The 18563-nt window shown below is 44.9% G+C and overlaps 1 protein-coding gene across 2 annotated transcripts in view; it reads left to right on the top strand.

Moving 5' to 3' along the window:
- Window positions 1-18563, top strand: part of KIAA0586 (KIAA0586 ortholog) — a 2241463-nt gene that overhangs the window by 2006281 nt on the left and 216619 nt on the right. For both annotated transcript variants that reach the window (XM_069637413.1, XM_069637412.1), the window contains exon 30: window positions 15028-15121. In XM_069637413.1, coding sequence (XP_069493514.1) covers window positions 15028-15121 — 94 coding nt within the window. The remainder of the gene's footprint in view (window positions 1-15027; window positions 15122-18563) is intronic.

Raw genomic sequence — 18563 nt, 5'->3', positions numbered from 1 at the left:
CTGGTTTTTTCGGAGCACTTGCCTATGTCCCCAAATAAATATTTATGCGGGGTCAATGTAGGTGGCATTTGTGTAATATCTTCCAGGATGTCCGCCACCTCCCTCCAAAACCTAGCCACCATCGGTGATCCATCTTGCATTTTGGACATTCACCGGGACTATCAGGTACAAATTTGGCTATTTTGGCCAGGGTGTAATGTAATCTATTTAGAATTTTGAACTGGATCAGGCGTAATCCAGTGTTCAGGGAGATCTTCTTAGTTAGGGAACAGTACCTATCCCAGGTCTTATCATCTATGGGGATTCGAAGGTCCTTTTCCCATTTGATTTTGACTCGGTTAGTCGTCGGGGAGTGTGTTTGTATCGCAGTGTATAGACCGGAAATCCCTAGACGGTCTCCAGACGTTATCATCTGTATGCAAGTATGTGTAGGAGGTTCATCAAGAAAGGACGCCCAGTGTTTTTGAAAGGATGATCACATGCGATAGTACTGCAACGTCCTGAGTGGGCCCCTACCAAATGCCCCTGTGATCTCCTGAAGGGTCACAAATTTCCCGTCAATAAACATGTCACCCAGTTTCATCTCTTCAATGGGATCCCAGGCCTCGCGTAAGCTGCTGTCATGTGTTGGCAACATATCAGGGTAGTTCCAAAGGGGAACTTCAGGGTTGTAGGGGGACAGCACTTCCAGTCTCATAAATATGGCTCTCCACGCACCAACCATGCAGCTCACCGGATTAAAGTCACACGTGTCTTTGTAGTGTGCGTCGAAAATTATGGACTGTATATTCGTGGGGGAAGTGGTGAGTTCTTCTATCGTCACATGGGGGGCCCTCGTCTTTATAGTACCAGTATTTCGAGAATTGGGCTTGTGCAGTATAGTAGTATAGTTCAAAGTCAGGTGCCGCTATGCCACCCGTGCAGTATGGCTTAGTCATTTTCCCCCATCCTATTCTTGGAGACTTTCCATTCCAAAGAAAGGTCGTAACCATTGACCTAAGTTTATTAAAGAAGGGTCGTCCCGGCAATATTGGGATATTCACGAATAGATATAATAGTTTGGGTAGAACTATCATTTTCAGAACCGCTACCCTGCCATGTAATGATATTGGTAGGCGATCCCATAATAGTAGTTTAGTGGTCAGGGCTTGTAAAGTGCTATCGTAATTATCTGTGTACAGCGTGCATTCTTCTTACGAAACAAGTATCCCCAGATATCGAATGGTCTTCTCGGATCACCTCAGGCCGCATAGAGAACCGGGGCAGCTAGTAGCCGATGTAAGGTGGAAGATTTCCGATTGGCTGCATTTATGGAGTATCCTGAGTGTGCAGTGAATTCCTGGATCTCTGCCATAATAGGTGCAATGTTGTTTTCCGGTTCACGGACATATAACAGTGTGTCGTCTGCATATAGGTAGATTAGCTGAACAGCGCCCTTCAGATTGATACCCCTGTTTGAGTGTCTGATCCTAATTGCAATCGCCATGGGCTCTATTGTCAAGGCAAACAATATGGGCGAGAAAGGGCAACCCTGCCTGGTACCCCTCCCCAACAGGAACAGATCAGATATGGATTGATTGGTTAATACTCGAGCCCCAGGTTCCGTGTACAGCAGTTCCACATATCTAATGAAATTAGGGCCAACACCAAATGCTTCCAACACTGCTAGCAGGTAAGCCCATGACACGGAATCGAAAGCCTTTTCAGCATCTAATGATATGGCAACTGCGCTCCTACCCGGGTCTATCTGGGCCATGATACCGAAAAGTCTACGAAGGTTGAGGGCAGTGGATCTAGTAGGGATAAAACCATTCTGGTCAGGGTGAACAAGTGTAGGGACTGCCGGCAAAAGCCTATTGGCCAAGACTTTGGCAAATATCTTAGCATCTGAGAGAGAGTGGCCTGTAGGATGACATGTCCTGGGGTGGGCGGCACGGCTTAGGGAGCACAGTTATCAAAGCCTCTCTTTGACGAGGGCAGTATTTTACACTGGAGGGCCTCCGCCCAAACCTGTAACATAAGTGGGACTAGTTCTTCACGGAACTCCTTGTAGAATTCTGCGCCCAAACCGTCTGACCCTGGGGCTTTATTAGATGCCAAGTCCTTAATCGCTTCAGTAATTTCATCAGCAGTGACAGGCTGGTCCATTGACAGCGGGACTCCTCAGAGAGTTGCGGCATCGTCAGCGTCTTCAGGTACGCCTTAATTTCAGTGACTGACTTAGTGTCCCTGTTACTATATAGCCGTTGGTAGAAGTTGGCAAATTCTGTTGAGTGAACAGGAGATCAATGATGAATCTGTTCTCGATGATTGTATATTAGAAATACGGTTGGGGTGCGTGTCTTGTTTCAGTAAATTTTATAGTGTCCTGCCAGCCTTGTTGCCTTCACCATATCCGCGGGCTCGGACAGGGGCCGCCATATACTGAATTTCCCTTGCAGCCAACCTGCCAAATTCTTGGAGATGTATCTGTATCCCAGCTAGTGTAGCCCTATCATGGGTGTGTGCATAAGCCTCCTCCAGCTTACTTAGCTCATCTTCAGTACGGGTTAGGTCAGCTCTGATCCCCTTCAGAAGCCCCACAGATTTAGATAGCAAAGTCCCCCTAGCCCAGGCCTTAAGGGATTCCCAGACTGTAGAGCATCTATCAACTGAACCCATGTTATTCTCGAGGAACTCCGCAATTTCCACGTGTAAGCCTTCCACCACTCCAGAATCGCCCAGCAACCCCCCAGGCATTCTCCATCTTCTAAGTGGTCTGGGGCATCTATGAAACGCAACCTCAAGTATTACCGGGGAATGATCGGACAGTGTGCGAGATAGTATATCACACGACTTCATTGCCGTAATCATGGCGGGGGATATTAACCAATAGTCAATTCTGGATTCGGAATCATGAACTGAGGAATAGTATGTGTAGCCCTTTTCATGAGGGTGCAGAACCCGCCAGGAATCCTCCAGGGAGAGCTGAGGCAGGATTTGTTTCAAAGTAAGAACAGCCCTGCTAGGTGTCCTAGTGATCGTGCTGGATCTGTCCAATCCGGGTTCCATAGCTACGTTGAAGTCCCCACCCCAAAGTATATTAGGAACATTAATGGCAGCAATTCGCTGGTATATATTTGTATAAAAAGCTGGGTCGTCAATGTTTGGGCCATACGTATTGACCAACAGGATCTGTTGTCCTGCAATCGATCCCCACACCAGAACATATCTACCAAGGGGGTCTGTTTTGTGACCTTCAGGCAGAAATCCCAAACTAGGGTGTATAAGCATAACAACCCCTCTAGACTGAGAGGAGTAGGTTGTATAAAACCTTGACTTGCCCCAGCCCGGTAATATGTATTCATTACAAGTATCCACAGCATGTGTCTCCTGTAGCATTACAATTTGAGCACCATGTCTGACAATGTAGTTGCCCACTTTCTTAGTTTTTAATCGATTGTTCAACCCCCTTACGTTCCATGTCAGCAGTTTAACCATCAATACGTGAGCAAAGTCTTACATAGAAATATTCGAATACCATCACCAACTGTTTCAGCGCATCTTGCATGTACCATAGTTCGTGCAGAATCTCTAAGACCACTTGTTTAACCAGTAACCCATAACCCACTTCCCACACAACTACCTCAGGGCAACGTGTCATGAGGTGTGGGCCTTGTCCCACTCCAAACCACAAGGTATTATAACAACAACAACCCATTTCGTACCCTTTAACCAACCCACCTCCCACACATTACCCCCAACTTGACGATGTCTGACCCATAACTTGTGGAGTCTTCCAGGGGTAGTCATGGTTCCTCACATGACCGCCAACCCCGGCTCCCAGCAACACCAAATCACAAACAATGGCCGTCTGTAATCTCAGCTATCATCAGAACATAAAAACCAAGGCCCTCATTCACTTCAGATAATTTGCAGATACTGTATATTTCAGTCAGCAGGACGGGGTCTATTGTTGGGCGCCGGTCTGTCCCCTCTGGGGGGAAGGGATATAGATGTAGGATTTTCAAAAAAGTGAGCCCTCCCTGCATGTTGAATCCTCATTTTGGCCGAGAACATCAGGGCATATGTGACCTGCCGGGCTTTAAGGAGCTTCTTAACTGGTTCATAAGAGCATCTACTTGCTTGGACAGAAGCAGAGAAGTCCAGATACAATCCTTCGTTTGGCAAGGGAGGCGGGTACGCTGCTCTATGAGGGCAATCGAATACATATATGTCTCTGTCCCTGTAGTTTAGGAGGCGAGCAATAATTGTACGTGGAGGGGCTCCTGGCTTGGGCGCCAGTGCTAGGGTGCGGTGCGCTCTTTCTACCAGGAAATGTTCCGAGAGCGATTCCGGTCCAAATAAGGATCTAAACAGCTCCTCCACATGTTTTTCCATTTGGCCCTTTCCGAAGGATTCCGACCACATGGACGTTATTTCTTCTAGACCTGGACTCAAGATCCTCACACTTGTGCTGTAGCTTGCTCATCGTGTCTTTCAAGCAGGAGATGTCCCGACTGTGGTGGGCAATAGTATCCTCGCTTGCGCTTATCCTGTTCTCAGTCTCAGTAACGTGCACTTTCTTTGTCTATTCTGGCCCTCAAGGAGCCAATGTGGCAACTATTTCGTCAAGCTTTGTGTTTACAGCCAGAAACCCATGTTGGACCAGCGCAGCCAGTTTGTCTTCTCGGTCCATCTCCTCCATTTCACCAGGCACATTTGCCTCAGGATGCACATCCGACGTTATAGTATGATTTGACGTGGTGGTAAACGTGTCCATAGGTCCCTTCTTCTTGCCACCAGGTGTTTTGGCCGCCCTGCCCGACTTGCCCGGCACGTCCATGCCGCCGCCGAATCTGGAGTGTGTATTAAGTGAATTTCAGAGGCAACGTATGGCCGTAGCTACAAGGGGCGGGCAGGGCTAGATGATAGCGGCCCCAAAGCAGCAGTCCAACAGTGTGAGTCTGCAGCACACGAAAGGGGTGAGCCCTCCATGTGCACAGCGATAAGTAGTTCACAGAGCACACCCAGGCGTTTCCACTGGTTTTTCAGCACAGCCAGGTATATCCAAGCAGGCAGGGCGCCCAGACGGAGACAGCAAGTAGCGGCCCGACGGCCCATCCACACCCACAATCAACACAGAAAGCAATCCAGCAGGGTATATGATGTGTCTAATTTGAACCTGTGCGGCGGTCTGCAGGTCTCAAACGGTGGCTAGGAGCCCAGGATGTCCGCAGTCACAAAGCAGCAGGTCACCTGTGTAGGTCCGTATTACACGAATGCACTGTGTCCTCCCACGTGTACAGCACTAAGTGAGCCTCACAGTATTCCCAGGCGCCCCATCCAGCACAAAGTGTCACCGGGTGTATCTAGGCATACAGGGCACACAGGGCAAGTCCGCGGGAAATTCGTATTGCGGTTATGCAGCACCCACCACAGTCAACCGGGTGTAATTAGTCGGGCCAACGGGCACGGCTCCCGCAATCATATGGATTATTTATAGATGTGGCAGAAGTTGTGCGCACCAAACGGAAAGACAATCCCACACAGTCAGCAGAATGAGTAGCGTATCCAATATGAATCGTGGTCCAACCGAACACTATACAGCACATACAATGGATTGTATTCAGTTTGTGTGCATTTTAATGATGTGCCCGACAGGGTACACAGCGCGCAAAAGTATCTCAACAATGGGGCGCAGGAGCCGACCCCGCGGTCGAACAACACACCTCACCTCCAGATCCCACGCTCGGCAGCCGCTTACTGGATCCGCGGGGTGTCCTCAGCCAACATGCGCAGGAGACCCACCAAGCCGTTCTCGGGCAGAGGAGGAGGGCGGTGCGCACTCAGCCGGTCGGCACCCAAGGGCTCAAGAAGAGCCAAGCATCCGAAAAGGCACCAGGTTCCCCCATACACCAACATACAAAGCCAGCAGGTCACGTAGCAGGGCTAGTCGGGGATCCTCAGCGCGAGCCCCGCCCAGCTGTGGCCCACAGATCACTGCAGCCGCGGCTCACGGGTGAGTCCTCCTGGTGCCGCAAGTTGGCCAGCCCCAGCAGCACGCGTCGGCTGATTTTACACGACTCAATCTCTGCGCTCCGACAGTCACGGTCCCAAATCTCTGCCAGCTGCGGTCGGATCAACAGGCAGTCGTTTCCGCAAGTTTATAATATTCTAGACGGCCTAAAAGCGGATCACTTGCCCAGGATATCGTGGTGTTGCAGGAGCAACAGGACTAGACAGCCATTTTCTCCGTGCGCAACAGTGCCCCCCAACCAACGTGTCCTTGACGGGATGGGGGGGGGCGCACGTGGGCAATTTATCAATGAAAGGCCAATGGAGTACAGAAGAGTCAGCCTTACATATAAATGCCCTGGAACTAAAGCCATTGATCTAAGCACTTTGTTCACTCAAAGAGACAGTGATGAGTGTGTTAACAGACACCACCACCATGAACTACATACAGAAACATAGAGGCTCCCGATCCAGGACATTGTGGCATTGTGGCAGACAGTAAGGGCATAACTTTACAAGCCTTCCATCTGCCAGGAAAACAAAACCAAATAGCGGACCAGCTCAGCAAGGCAGTGAACCAATGCCATGAATGGCAGCTATCAGACGGACAGCTGAAGGTGTTCAGACGGTGGGACATGCCACCAATAGACCTTTTTGCATTTCGACAGAACAAGAAGTGTGCCAAATACGCAAACTGGTACCTGCAGGAAGGCTCGCTGGGAGACGCTTTCATGCTGTTCTGGGAGGGGTTGTTTGCATACGTGTTTCTCCCACTCACACTAATACACAGGGTGGTTCACATGCTGATGATCTACCAATGCAAAATTATCCTTATAACCTCAGCTGGTAATCAGATATTATACATCATATGAGAGACCAACCAATTCTGCAAAGTCCACAAACAAGTCTTGCGTGTGCAAATGGACTCGTTCCTGCACATGGTGCACGCAGCAACAGTTGGACGCACCTGGAGCAGTTGGACACAGAACCATCTCCATTTCCTGTTCACACCGGAAGTGAAAGATCCACTTGAGTTCCCTGCAGCAGCCTGAAAAACTAAACTTTCAGAATATGCATCAGTGAATCCGGAAACTGCGTCTGCGAGTGCTAGTCTGTTCATTTTGGCAAGATCCCAGACTGCAATTAGAATGGAGGCTGGTTTGTACCATTACTCAAGGATTGACACCTCTACTGCTTGATTAAATGGCAGCAAGGTCTCCTTCTTTGGAACCTCGTGCAAAAGGTCTGTCAGCTCATGCTGCACCTAGAGCCAGAAGTGGGCTGATAATCCTAAGGAATCCACCAAATAGGTAATAAGGCGCTGAAAAGCATCCTGAGGCTTGCCCGTGGTAGGAGCAGGGAGCATGTCCATATCTGGCAAGGAGTACAGGCTGCTTGTCTCCTGCAAGAAAGCAGTAGGTCCACCACGTCGCCTTCGCCATGAAACTACTCTGGGAAATCCCTAGCTTCCCTAAGGTCAAAAAGGAATGGGTTCCTCCACTCCCCTTCATTATAAACATCTTCCCGGGCGAGAGATGAATATACCTCTAGGGAGCAGGGCATACTCCTGAGGAATTCTGGCACCACTGATGTCGATTGGTGCCTGCGGTGCTGCCAAAGGGAAGGTTGAGGCCGGAAGATTGAAGACTGAATTGTGCAATCTCTAGATGGGGGTAGTACGATTTGTCGGTGTGTCTGCTGGCTCAGCCGAGCCTAGTGAACCCTGTTGTTGCCAGCAGGGCCGGGGGCATTGCCCTCGGTTCCAAGACCGTAGCCCTCGGGTTGATAATGTCAGCGCAGAGTCTTGCCAAAGATGTCTAGAATCTTAAGCCCAAAGGCATCCCGTTCCTCTGTAGTTGAGGATTGGGTAGAGAAATGTACCTGAGGTGCCTCATCATCAAGGGAGTCCATGAAGTAGAAGTAGTGGCTGCTTTTCTGCTAGGAAGAAGAGTGGTACCTCGAAGAACCGCTGGGTCACGGAGATCCCCTTGCAGTGCTATGTTTCCTGTTTCTTTTTGTCCTTGCATAGGAGGCATCGTTCTTCAGTGCGATGAAAAGCACTGGGCAACCTCAAACAAGTCCACTTGTCACCCTTCTCCTTGTGTAGGATGTGAACAGCTTTGCTTCCGTTCATGACTGCTACAACGTGCAAACCTGCGCATCATGCCCCTCACCAAGGCAATAAAGGTAGTTCCTATGAAGATCCGAGATGGGACATCTGACTTCTGCATTCGACGCAGGGTTTATACCCTGAAGACTTTTATGGATTTGGCATGACGTCGAAAGAATGAGAAAACATCAAAATAATTTTTCCTAATGCGGGCAGCATGCGCAGAAAAAAGGAACTTGGGGCACGGTGCCTCCTATATATTTATTGGCCCCATCGGCATGTCTGGCGCAGGGCACATGGAGGCATTGGTTGGAGTTGTGCTGTGCTCCTTGGCGCAGCTGCTCTTCACAAACTTTTCTGCCGCTAAGAATTGGATATCAAAGATGAGGAATCTGCGGGCGGAAGGGGCCATCAGAAACTGCATGCAGTCCTGCATTAACCCCTTACCACCAACCCCACACCTAAAAAACAATATTCCCTTTCTCATCATTTTGTTTGTATTATTTATTCTGCACAATAGTTTTCATAAAACCTTACACAATTGAAGTACCACATTTATCACATAATTATTGTAAAATTCACAATTACATACACAATTCAATACTAATTCATTCTTTAGATAAAATATCTATCTTTTAAAACAAACGAATCATAAAAGTTATTAGACAACACCAATTTTTCTTAGAATGCATATTAACAGAATCCCTTGTACGATGCCAACTTAAGAAGTACCTAACTACCCTTGCCCGAAAATGTACAGGCTGGGCTAAATTACCAATCTCCGTAGCAGGCAGGATTGGCATCCTTAAAATGATTGTACTGCTCCAACTCTTATACAGGTTCCTGAATGTTCCTCTGTGGCCGGGCCCCACATTTTTTAAGACACTGACCCGAATAATCAAAACCTTTATGTGGCACTCCGGTGTGGTCCGCCTGAAACTAGAAACTCTGTCGACCCCAATGTCAGGGGGTTGCTTCGGCGTCCCTAACTTTGAGAGGTACTGGATAGCTGCTATAGCACACTATGCTTTGCACTGGTTTGTAGCCACAGATCCCCTACTACATACTAAGCTCAAACATCTGGCTGTGGAGAGCCGCAATATCCGCTCTCTAGTACTCCCCTCCCACAGTGTCAAATTTGAAACCCTTGACCCCATAGGCTTCACAGCACTGGCCCTGAACACGCTGTGGAAGCAAACTGATACCTCGCATCCCTTGCATGGCGACTTTCCCCTTTGGAACTTCCTCCCGGAATCTCCCCGTGTAGACCCCGCAACAGTATGTCTCTGGAATAGTGTAGGTCTCGATGCTGTTCGAGATGTCTTTGACCGGGGTATCCTCCTGGAATGGCTAGATTTACTGGTGCCACTACGAGGTAAGCCCTCCCATTGGCTGCAATATGCAGGTCTCTGCTGCTCCCTGAAAAACAGGTGCCCAGACTTCCCTGCAATCCCTTCAGATGACCTGATATTATCCAAAATCCTGAACATCATGTTCTTCAAAGGGAAGGTCTTCAGATTATACACCCTTCTTCAGACCAAAGCCATCTCCTCTTTTGATAAGCTTAGGCACACTTGGGTGGAGGATCTGGGTATTGAAATAACAGACCAACGTTGGGATCGCATGTCTGCTCGTATCCAGGAAAAATCTTGTTAAATTCCAGATTCAATCTGGTCCAATTCAAGGTACTCCATAGATTTCACTACACCCCGATCAGATTACATCGTATGTCAAAGGACCATTCCCCCAGGTACTGTAGATGTGGTTCGGATGATGCAGACTATATACATATGATGTGGTCCTGTCCACGACTCTCCCAATTTTGGGAGGAGGTATGCACCACCATGTCTGAAATCCTAGATTGCACTATCGCCTCATCCCCGCTGACACGTCTCTTTCATGAACTCCCCCGGCTCGGGCGTGATTCCCGGAACCTGGCTGGGCGATGTATGATGCTAGAAACTGTGTATTCTACTGCTCTGGCTTTGCCCTGGGCCTCCCCCCCACACACACTCAGTGGCTTTGGGCTGTCACCTGGGACTTGGATGCTGAGGAGTCCTGGGCTGGCCAGCAACCACTAATATCTAGACCCAGGAACATGTGGACGCCATTTCGGTCCTATGACTCTTCCTTATCTGTCGACACTGATGATGATGCTGGTGACCCCAGTTCCAACAACCGTTTAATTCATGTACCTAAACCACCACTGTGATATGTGTACTTCCGGTTACCGTGTCACCAACAGGCTCATTGCTGCCCTGTACAACCTCCCGTTAATCTGTGTGTGTTGAAATATACTTGTCCAATATCTGTATGCTGCTCGTTTTCTTGTACTGTCAAGCATAATAAATAGTTTTAAAAAAAGACAAAAATGAACACATACTAACGCTAAAATCAAAGAAATGTATTCAAAGTAATGAGTTGTGGCAAAGATTGTAAACTTCTGAATCAAACTGGTAGAGTGGACAAAATGACTAAAATGTGCAACCCTTTATTCATTTAGCTTCTGACAGTATAGTACCAAATGTTTCACAGTCTGTTAGAAAATCTGCAAGGCAGACCGTCTTCCCCACTATACTAGATTATCATTTGTTTGAAGTAGATTTAATCTAAATCTCATATAAATATTCCAAGATAATGTACACTGGAAACTCTGCAAATAAGAAGCCATGGTTTCTAATTGTCTATGAACTAGACCTAGGTCACCATACCGCTTATATTTCTTAATGGCCGTACAGGTTTGACACCCAATCCATACGATATATACTTTTTTTTAAAAAAAAGCAAAAACGATTGTAAAGATTCTCTGCAGCAATGTGTGTAGCAACAGAGAATATGCAAACAGCCATTCTGCATACTAAAGGCAGCCTCACTTAACTCAGAAAACAGAGAAAATTGAGGAGCCTCTTCAAACTTTGAACACAGTAATAAGCTCATCCACAACAACTTGGTATTAAGTGACACCTAAGCTAGTTCAAGGCCCACTAAGGCCATAGGTACACATTTTGGTAAGGAAAGAAAATGTTTCCATACCAAACTTTCAATTGGGGTAAGGTCCCATTTTACTAACCAATGATATGTTTCCAAACCATAATTCAAGCCCGGTACATCCTTCCTTTGGTAAAAAAACAAAAAAAAAACATACCGAATAAGGTGTGAATGTTCCCTATTTATATATGAGAGTCTTCATTTGGTGGCTAAATTGTACTGCTCCCTTTCTTATACAAGCCATCAATGATTTCTTATTCGGATGGGTCATTATCATAAAGCCCAGATATGTTAGGGAACTTACTCTAGTGTCTTATTCTATTTACTCATTTCTTCTTCACTGCTGTGAAATGTACATTTTGGTCTTCTTTTTGTTTATTGCCAGATTGTGATCATCTCCAAAATTTGCCAAAGCATGAATCATTCTTTGGAGCCCAATTTTTGTGCAATCAAAAAGCACAATACCTTCTGCATAGGTCAGATACAAGCTTTTCACTCCAAACAATTGGGGCAAATAAAAGCTGCAGAGGCTAAGTAATCTCCCAAAACAGAAAGTGATAAATTAAATAATAAAAGGGCTAAAATACACCCCTGCCATAGGCCCCAAAATGTCTTAACAGCCTTTGTCAGTACTCCATCAAGATGTAATGCAATACACTGTAGTTTGTGAGTATAATCAGATCACAATTCTTAGAAAGGCGGAAGCATATGCCAAGCTTCTAATTGATACCGTTAATCGTAACATCTTATGGTGTAAAGTGCAAGCAATCAATCTATGCTTGCTACATAGATGTCTCGGAAACCATACTTCCCCAGTAGCTGTTGAAAGAAATCAATACTAATTCCTGGTAATACCGTTCCTACTCCACTTCTAAATCCCATCTGGAATGATTTTAGCATACCGTTAGTCTTCCCAGGCTTTTAATTCCCTTGCAACCAAAATAATGCAATTGGGCAATAATTACACAGCTCTACCTTATTCCCCTTTTTATATACTGGGATTATATAAGAATCATTCCAAGTTGAGGTAAAGGACTGTGTTTAAATAATTTCTTTAAATAAGAGATACAGAAGGTTGCCCATAATTCTGGTTCAGATTTTAAGACACAGTTACTTAAACCACCCGGTCCATCCGCATTTGACTCATTTGATTTTTTGATCATATAAATTACTAACTGGGGTACCCGGCGTTGCCCGTGTCCTGATCGAGTGATGTCTAATGTGCCTTGTAGGATGTTGTTCTTGTCGGCAAGTCTTGCTTCAGTTTGCTCTGGCATCTCATTTGCCCTGAAGAAAGTTGCTCTTGTCCTCTGGTCGGCAAGTCGTGCTGCTGTTTGTTGTTGTGTTCCAGAAGCTCTTGATATTGATTTTCGCTTTGCATCCGATGGAGCTTTTCCAAGTGATGTTTTTGTGCAGCATGTTTTTCACTCAATGGCTTCAGAACATTTGAGAAAGTGTCAAAGAAAGATTGATTGTGCTCTTTTCTTGTAAATTAACTTAAACTGTAACCTTGCCAGTTCCCATATTTGGAGTGGCGTGATAAAAAAAAATAAAATTAAAATTCCCTTTAAAAATGCTTTAATAAACACTTTCGAACTGTATACAGCAGTAATACATTTCAAAGGAATAACAAACAAGCCAAACATTTTGCTTCAGACACTTTTCCAAATGTTGCCTCCTTCTAGTACCTACTGTAGTGAATCGGGGAGAGCATCAGTAATTGAGGGTGTCTACGGAGTGAATTTCTTGCATCCAAACATAACTACATTCTGCCCCAGACACATGAGGAATCCATGCAAAATTTGGTAGACGTGGGTTCACCGGTGTGGATTTGTATAGCCGGACAAACATACACATACACATACATTCCACTTTATATATAAAAGAAGATATCTTTGTCGAAAGTTAATTGCCATGGAACCTGGGAAATGGACGCACAGTTTTCAAAAAATAATTCACCCAATCGGACTCTATTATTGGGTTTTGTTGGACATTTAGTTGGAAATTCTCCTGATTGTTAATTAGCTTCCAATAAGTCATGCTTGATTTTATTAATCATACAATGCACCATTTGTCCCCGTTTTTCTGCCACGCTATTGCTTTCATCTGTTTTACTTTGTTCTTCTAGCGTTGCTTTATTTTTCTAATATATAAGCCACAGTTAGAATCCGTACCATACATTCCTACATCTTCCGGCATTAGAATTCGCATTGGAATTTCCCATAATTACAGGTTTATATTGTTGGTGAATTTTATTGCTTTAACAGTTATTCTCTGAAAAATGTGTGCTTTAAATATTCAGCAAATAAATGACTGGGTGCCTTTTTGTTCTAATCTTCTGTGCAGGATGCGCCAGTGTTTTCCCATGCTCCGGGAGACACCCTGCCAGTGTAAAGAAAATGGAATTGACTAAGTGTACAGTAGCCACTACTAGAAAAATGTACTTTTGCTAAATAAAACCTACACTTTTTATATAAAAAGTAAACATTACTGTATCCAAATATCTACCTGTATAGTTTCATGAATCAAATTCAATAACAGTCCATTATCCACATTCAGTAACACTGTAGACAATCTCTGTAATTATAAAGTGCACTGAATTGCTAAGGTAATTAATTTAACAAATACAAACAGGAGGAATTGCACAATTGATGTCTAATATATTCCACTGTAGTTCCTCATTGACACTTTCCTTAATTGTTTTGTGCTCAATGCTTTTACTTGGAGGCCGTAGCTAGAGCTAAGCAATCACAAGTCAATTGCAAATGGTGTGATTGCTTTGGCGTCAAGGACTTCATTTCACCAAAATGCCAGGGGTAGCGGAAGTGACATCACACGACCCTTGACCCCCTGATGACATCACAGGAAGTGATGTCATTTGACCCCACCCCAAAGTGATATCGCGGGAAGCGATGGAACACGACCTTTCACCCGTTGCCAAAATAGGAAGTGACATCACAGCATTGTACACTACGAAAAATATGGTTACGATATCACTATAATGTGATGTACATTTCATGCAAGAATGGATCACCATATGCAGCGTTAAGATCAGTGTGTATAGGCCCATATTACCAAATTACTGTGAATGCAAGCAGACGTCCATGACCAAATGATAATGATGTGTTATTATATAGCACTTACGCTTAAGCGCTTTATATAGAAAACATATACACCCAATATCACCCAACCTGTCTTGGTACTTATTTATTGACCTCAGAAGCATGAAAGGCTGAGTTGAGGCGTTTAAGAACAGACTAAATCAGTGACTCACCCCCTGACGTGTGCCTGAAATAAACCTTTAATGAGTCTAGCAATTATTGTACAGAATTCCAGGAAGACACATTATTTGGTTTCCTATTCTTTCTTATTTAGGGTCAGTGCTGAAAGTGTTAGACTTGTGGCACTCCTGTTCTTATTTTTTTATTCTTTTATTTTTAAAAGAGCCTGTACATGAGAGCCAGCCACTCCAGGACCTTGCATTACAAAAAACGGAAGAAAAAAAAAAATGTTTTTTTTTGTTTTACAGAGGTCGCAAGGGAGACCTCAGAGGTCGCAGTTGCGTTCTCTGGCGACCCCCAAATGACGTCCCTGTTTGGCGTCTCCCGCTCCTTGAGGAATGTGTGCAGTTCTGTCAGGGAGGTGATGCACTCTTCTGTGCATAAATTCCTTCAGAGACAGCTCGACAAAGTGACCTAGTTATCCATTGATATTTGGGGTTCTAATTATGCATAAAGATGCTTGGGATAATCATGGAATACATGTTTACACCAGTCTAATTTATGAGGACATTTTCATGGAGAGTATCTATAAAAGTATAAATGTGTGTCCTTGGAGCCTATAGTTTCTCTAAGTGAAGCGAAAGAGCAAGACCTTGCACATCGGACACATGCCGGAAACAAATAGTAACATGTTTTGTATTGCTGTTTTAGGATAATACACCTGGGATTTTGTTTGTGGAGCCAAAACCAGTGCCTGCTCGTATAATACATGTGGGCGTTAGAGAGGAATCCTCACAGCAGCAAGGTAAACAGACATTATCTGTTAACGTTCAGTACTCCCCTGATGTGATTGCAATCCAAAATGGAAAGATTAGAAAGTTTCATTCATGAAGCATTCATTTATATGTTGTTTGCAAGTTAAAAAGTAAAGACGTAATGGAGGCTGTCACATTGTGATTATAAACATGCCAAAGGAAAAATGTTCTCTCTAGTTTATTTTATGTTTTGGATGAAAAATGTGAGTAAACATAATGCATATTAACCTTTTTGCTGTCCAACTGCCTTGCATCCAGAGCGCTGGAATGTAAGCTACGCCTGGTGCAGTTTAAAAAGTATAAATATATTGTGGAAAAACTAGACCAGATTGTTAGATCATATAGGAACCTTCTAAGGATACTTTAATGGCTGAGAGATAAAAGGATGATTCTAGACCAATTATCTGTTCTTTTAATTGTTTATTTGGCTATCCCAATAATTATGGTGAGGAGTGAGACGGGGCCCTGTAGAGCAGAGGGCCGTTATATATGTGTACACTGGGCAGCCTGGTCCATTCCTATGAGGCGATTACGGCTGACTTTTTTTGGGACTCTTGTCTGAATTCGCATTCTATCCCAGTCCTGCTTGCCTTATTTAGAGTCTGGTAGCATGTTAATGCACTACTGCCTGATTAATGAAATTAGACAGTGGTGTTTGAGGATGTATTACCCACCCCCCTTTCTCTCCCGAGCCTCCTTCATTTCTCCATAAATTTGAACCACATTTTGAATTGAATTGCCTGATGTATCTGGTAGTACTTGGAAGTAGAATGTATTTGGCAGTGGCATCAACTGTCCAGCTGCGCATTGCACACTAATCATATTTTAGTCACATTTAAATGATATATTTCTATTGTTATTGCTGCACTGGTTTGATGAATTAAATATACATCAAGTGCCTGTAAGGGCTTAGCACCACATATATATACAGTTCTGTGTGACACAACATAAAAGTGTATCATAATGCATCATATAGTTCTATTTTTTTTATCTGTATACTTTTGTCTGTATTCTTTATCTGTATTTTGTATATTAAGAATGTTATGTTGTGTAAAGTCCAAATGTTGGATTATATCACAATAAACTAAATTATTATTATTATTAATAAGCCATTCTAATAAAAACTTAGGAGGGTTTTGGCTCAAAAAATCAAGTGACTGGCTCTGCTGGTATGGCTGAGCAGTGCCACACTGACTTTAAGGGTTGTATTGATAAACTCCAGGACCGATAAGGGTTGGCGAAAAGTTACTGATTCCTGGGGTAGAACTACAAATAGGAATATCCTAAGGTAAACCATGTGCAGGGCCATAGAAACAGTGGAGTTTCTGGTAGGTGCCTAACAAGTGAGTTGGTTCTAGTTTAAAATCTTAAACTCAGTCAAGGTGCACAGCTCAAAAGTCCTCTCCTGTGAGGCTTATTCAAGTGTCCTTACAATATTTTAAACATTCTTAATCAACATTTCTAGACAGCAATGGTTAATTCCTTTTCAGAGACTTTCATCAACCTCAGTCCTTCCTCTTTTATATTGTATTTGATGCATGTATGCCAGTACAACTGAGAGCATATGTTTTAAGAAGAAATACACAATTGACCCCAACCTCTAGTGTTAGTAGGATACGGACCCCATGTACTGTGGAAGCTCCTAAAGAACATATAGATGTGGTGAGCCATCCTCATAGGGATCAGCCTGTGTCTGAATTTTCTAGCCAATGTGAGAGATTATAGCAGATGTATTCCATGAATGGGCAAGAACATAGGTATAACATTCAGTAACAATTATGCCACATACTTCTCTCTGGTAGGCCAGAATGATATCTAAAGTCATGCACTTCTACAACACTGCAGTGGGCAAGCTGCCTGTTCATGTTTCATTAGGGCCAGAGTATCAGAGGAATTGTTAACCTTTTATAGCAACAGGGATGACACCAAGATTTTGTCTGTTTTCCTTAATTCCTTTTCATTGTAACGGATAACTTGCATCTTCAGCAAACCTCTTTATGTTGTAGGTGTATGGGTAGTTTTGTGTAGTGTCTAATGGCAGTCAAAACATAACTAATGTAACCGGTCCCTGATCAGTGTGTTGGAAGCCAGATTAGACTCCCTCCGCATTTATTCAGTCTTTGTCGTCAGCAGGATCTGATAGGGTCCAAGCCATCCTGGTTGAAGTACCGTCTTGCACTGGTGCCCACTAGTGTACACCCAATCCTCAGGCTTCAGTAAATGGCAGGATCTGTGGGCAGAGCTTTGTTTACCTGCAAATAGACCTTGCACAGCCTTCACTGGGGGCTCACAATAGTTCAAACGCCTGTAATCCTCCAGGTGGAGGGTCATTTTACAAGGAGCTTGCGGGTGTGTAGTAGCCATAGGTCTTACTGTGAGGGCTTCATGTGGCGATAAACTGTGCTTTTGGTTAACATTGCTGTGAAAATTGTGACAGTCAGTACGCTGACCTTGTCAAGAGGTAGTAGGAACCCCTCTCAGCCTGGCGTTGTGAGACTTACCAGGGAGTAATCCAGTGCCAGTCCATCCCAACAGGGGATGGCAGCAACATATATACATGAGCAGTATCTATTTGTCTCATACTCTGCCTCCTATATAATATGCTTGCCAGGTTGTCTCTCTAGTTTTCAGATCCAGCAGCATCACCCATCAGAAGGGGAGAGCAGTCCGAGAGACATCAGCCCACCAGCTCCCCATGTTAACAACACCCCAATGCTGGAGTCACTGAAGCGGCATACAGAGACTGCAGTAAGGACAGCGCAGAGGTCACGCAGATGTGGAGTGGAATACACACCAGGAGCCAGCGCCTGTGTGCGCTCGAGCCAGGCCACGGACAAACCCCTTGATCCCCAGGGACATAAGGGTCCAGAAAATCAAAAGGGAACACTGATTACCTTGGGGAAGACTATGCCAAGGCCCCTCAACAGGAACCTGGGCACATTAGAGCATGGGTCACCATCATGGCTATGCTACAGCCCCGCACTGAGAAAGGCAGTAGGGCAAAACCAGCTCTTTAATTTTTCATCTGTAACAGGGATGACCGGGCCAGATTGTTCCTTACATTGGATAATTTGCCCTGGCCAGAGGGAGCATAAAGGGGCAACAGGAATCTGGATGGTGCAGGTTGTTTGAGCAAGGTCAGAGGATGGGGAAGGCAAACCAAGAGGCTAGCGGAGGGAAGGAAAAGCAGAGTGTGGAGGTGATTTCTGGCTTAGTTGAGTTACTGGTTAGTGAGTCCAAGTGGCAATCGTGGGAATTCGCACGGGTTGGGGCGAGAGCTCCCCCTTAGGGAAAAGGGACGGTTAGGGAAGTGAGCCTGCTCCAAAACACACTCCCTAGGGGTTGAGGCAAGTGGGTCCTCACTGGGAGATACCCCCCCTTTGGGGACAAGGACACATGTTTCTGTGAGGAACTCCCAAAAATCCATACCAG

The sequence above is a fragment of the Ambystoma mexicanum genome, chromosome 14 (assembly GCF_040938575.1).
Source record: "Ambystoma mexicanum isolate Mex_15411 chromosome 14, UKY_AmexF1_1, whole genome shotgun sequence".
NCBI lineage: Eukaryota > Metazoa > Chordata > Amphibia > Caudata > Ambystomatidae > Ambystoma > Ambystoma mexicanum.
The sequence above is the reverse complement of the archived record's forward strand: the minus strand, read 5'-3'. Positions and strand labels throughout refer to the sequence as shown.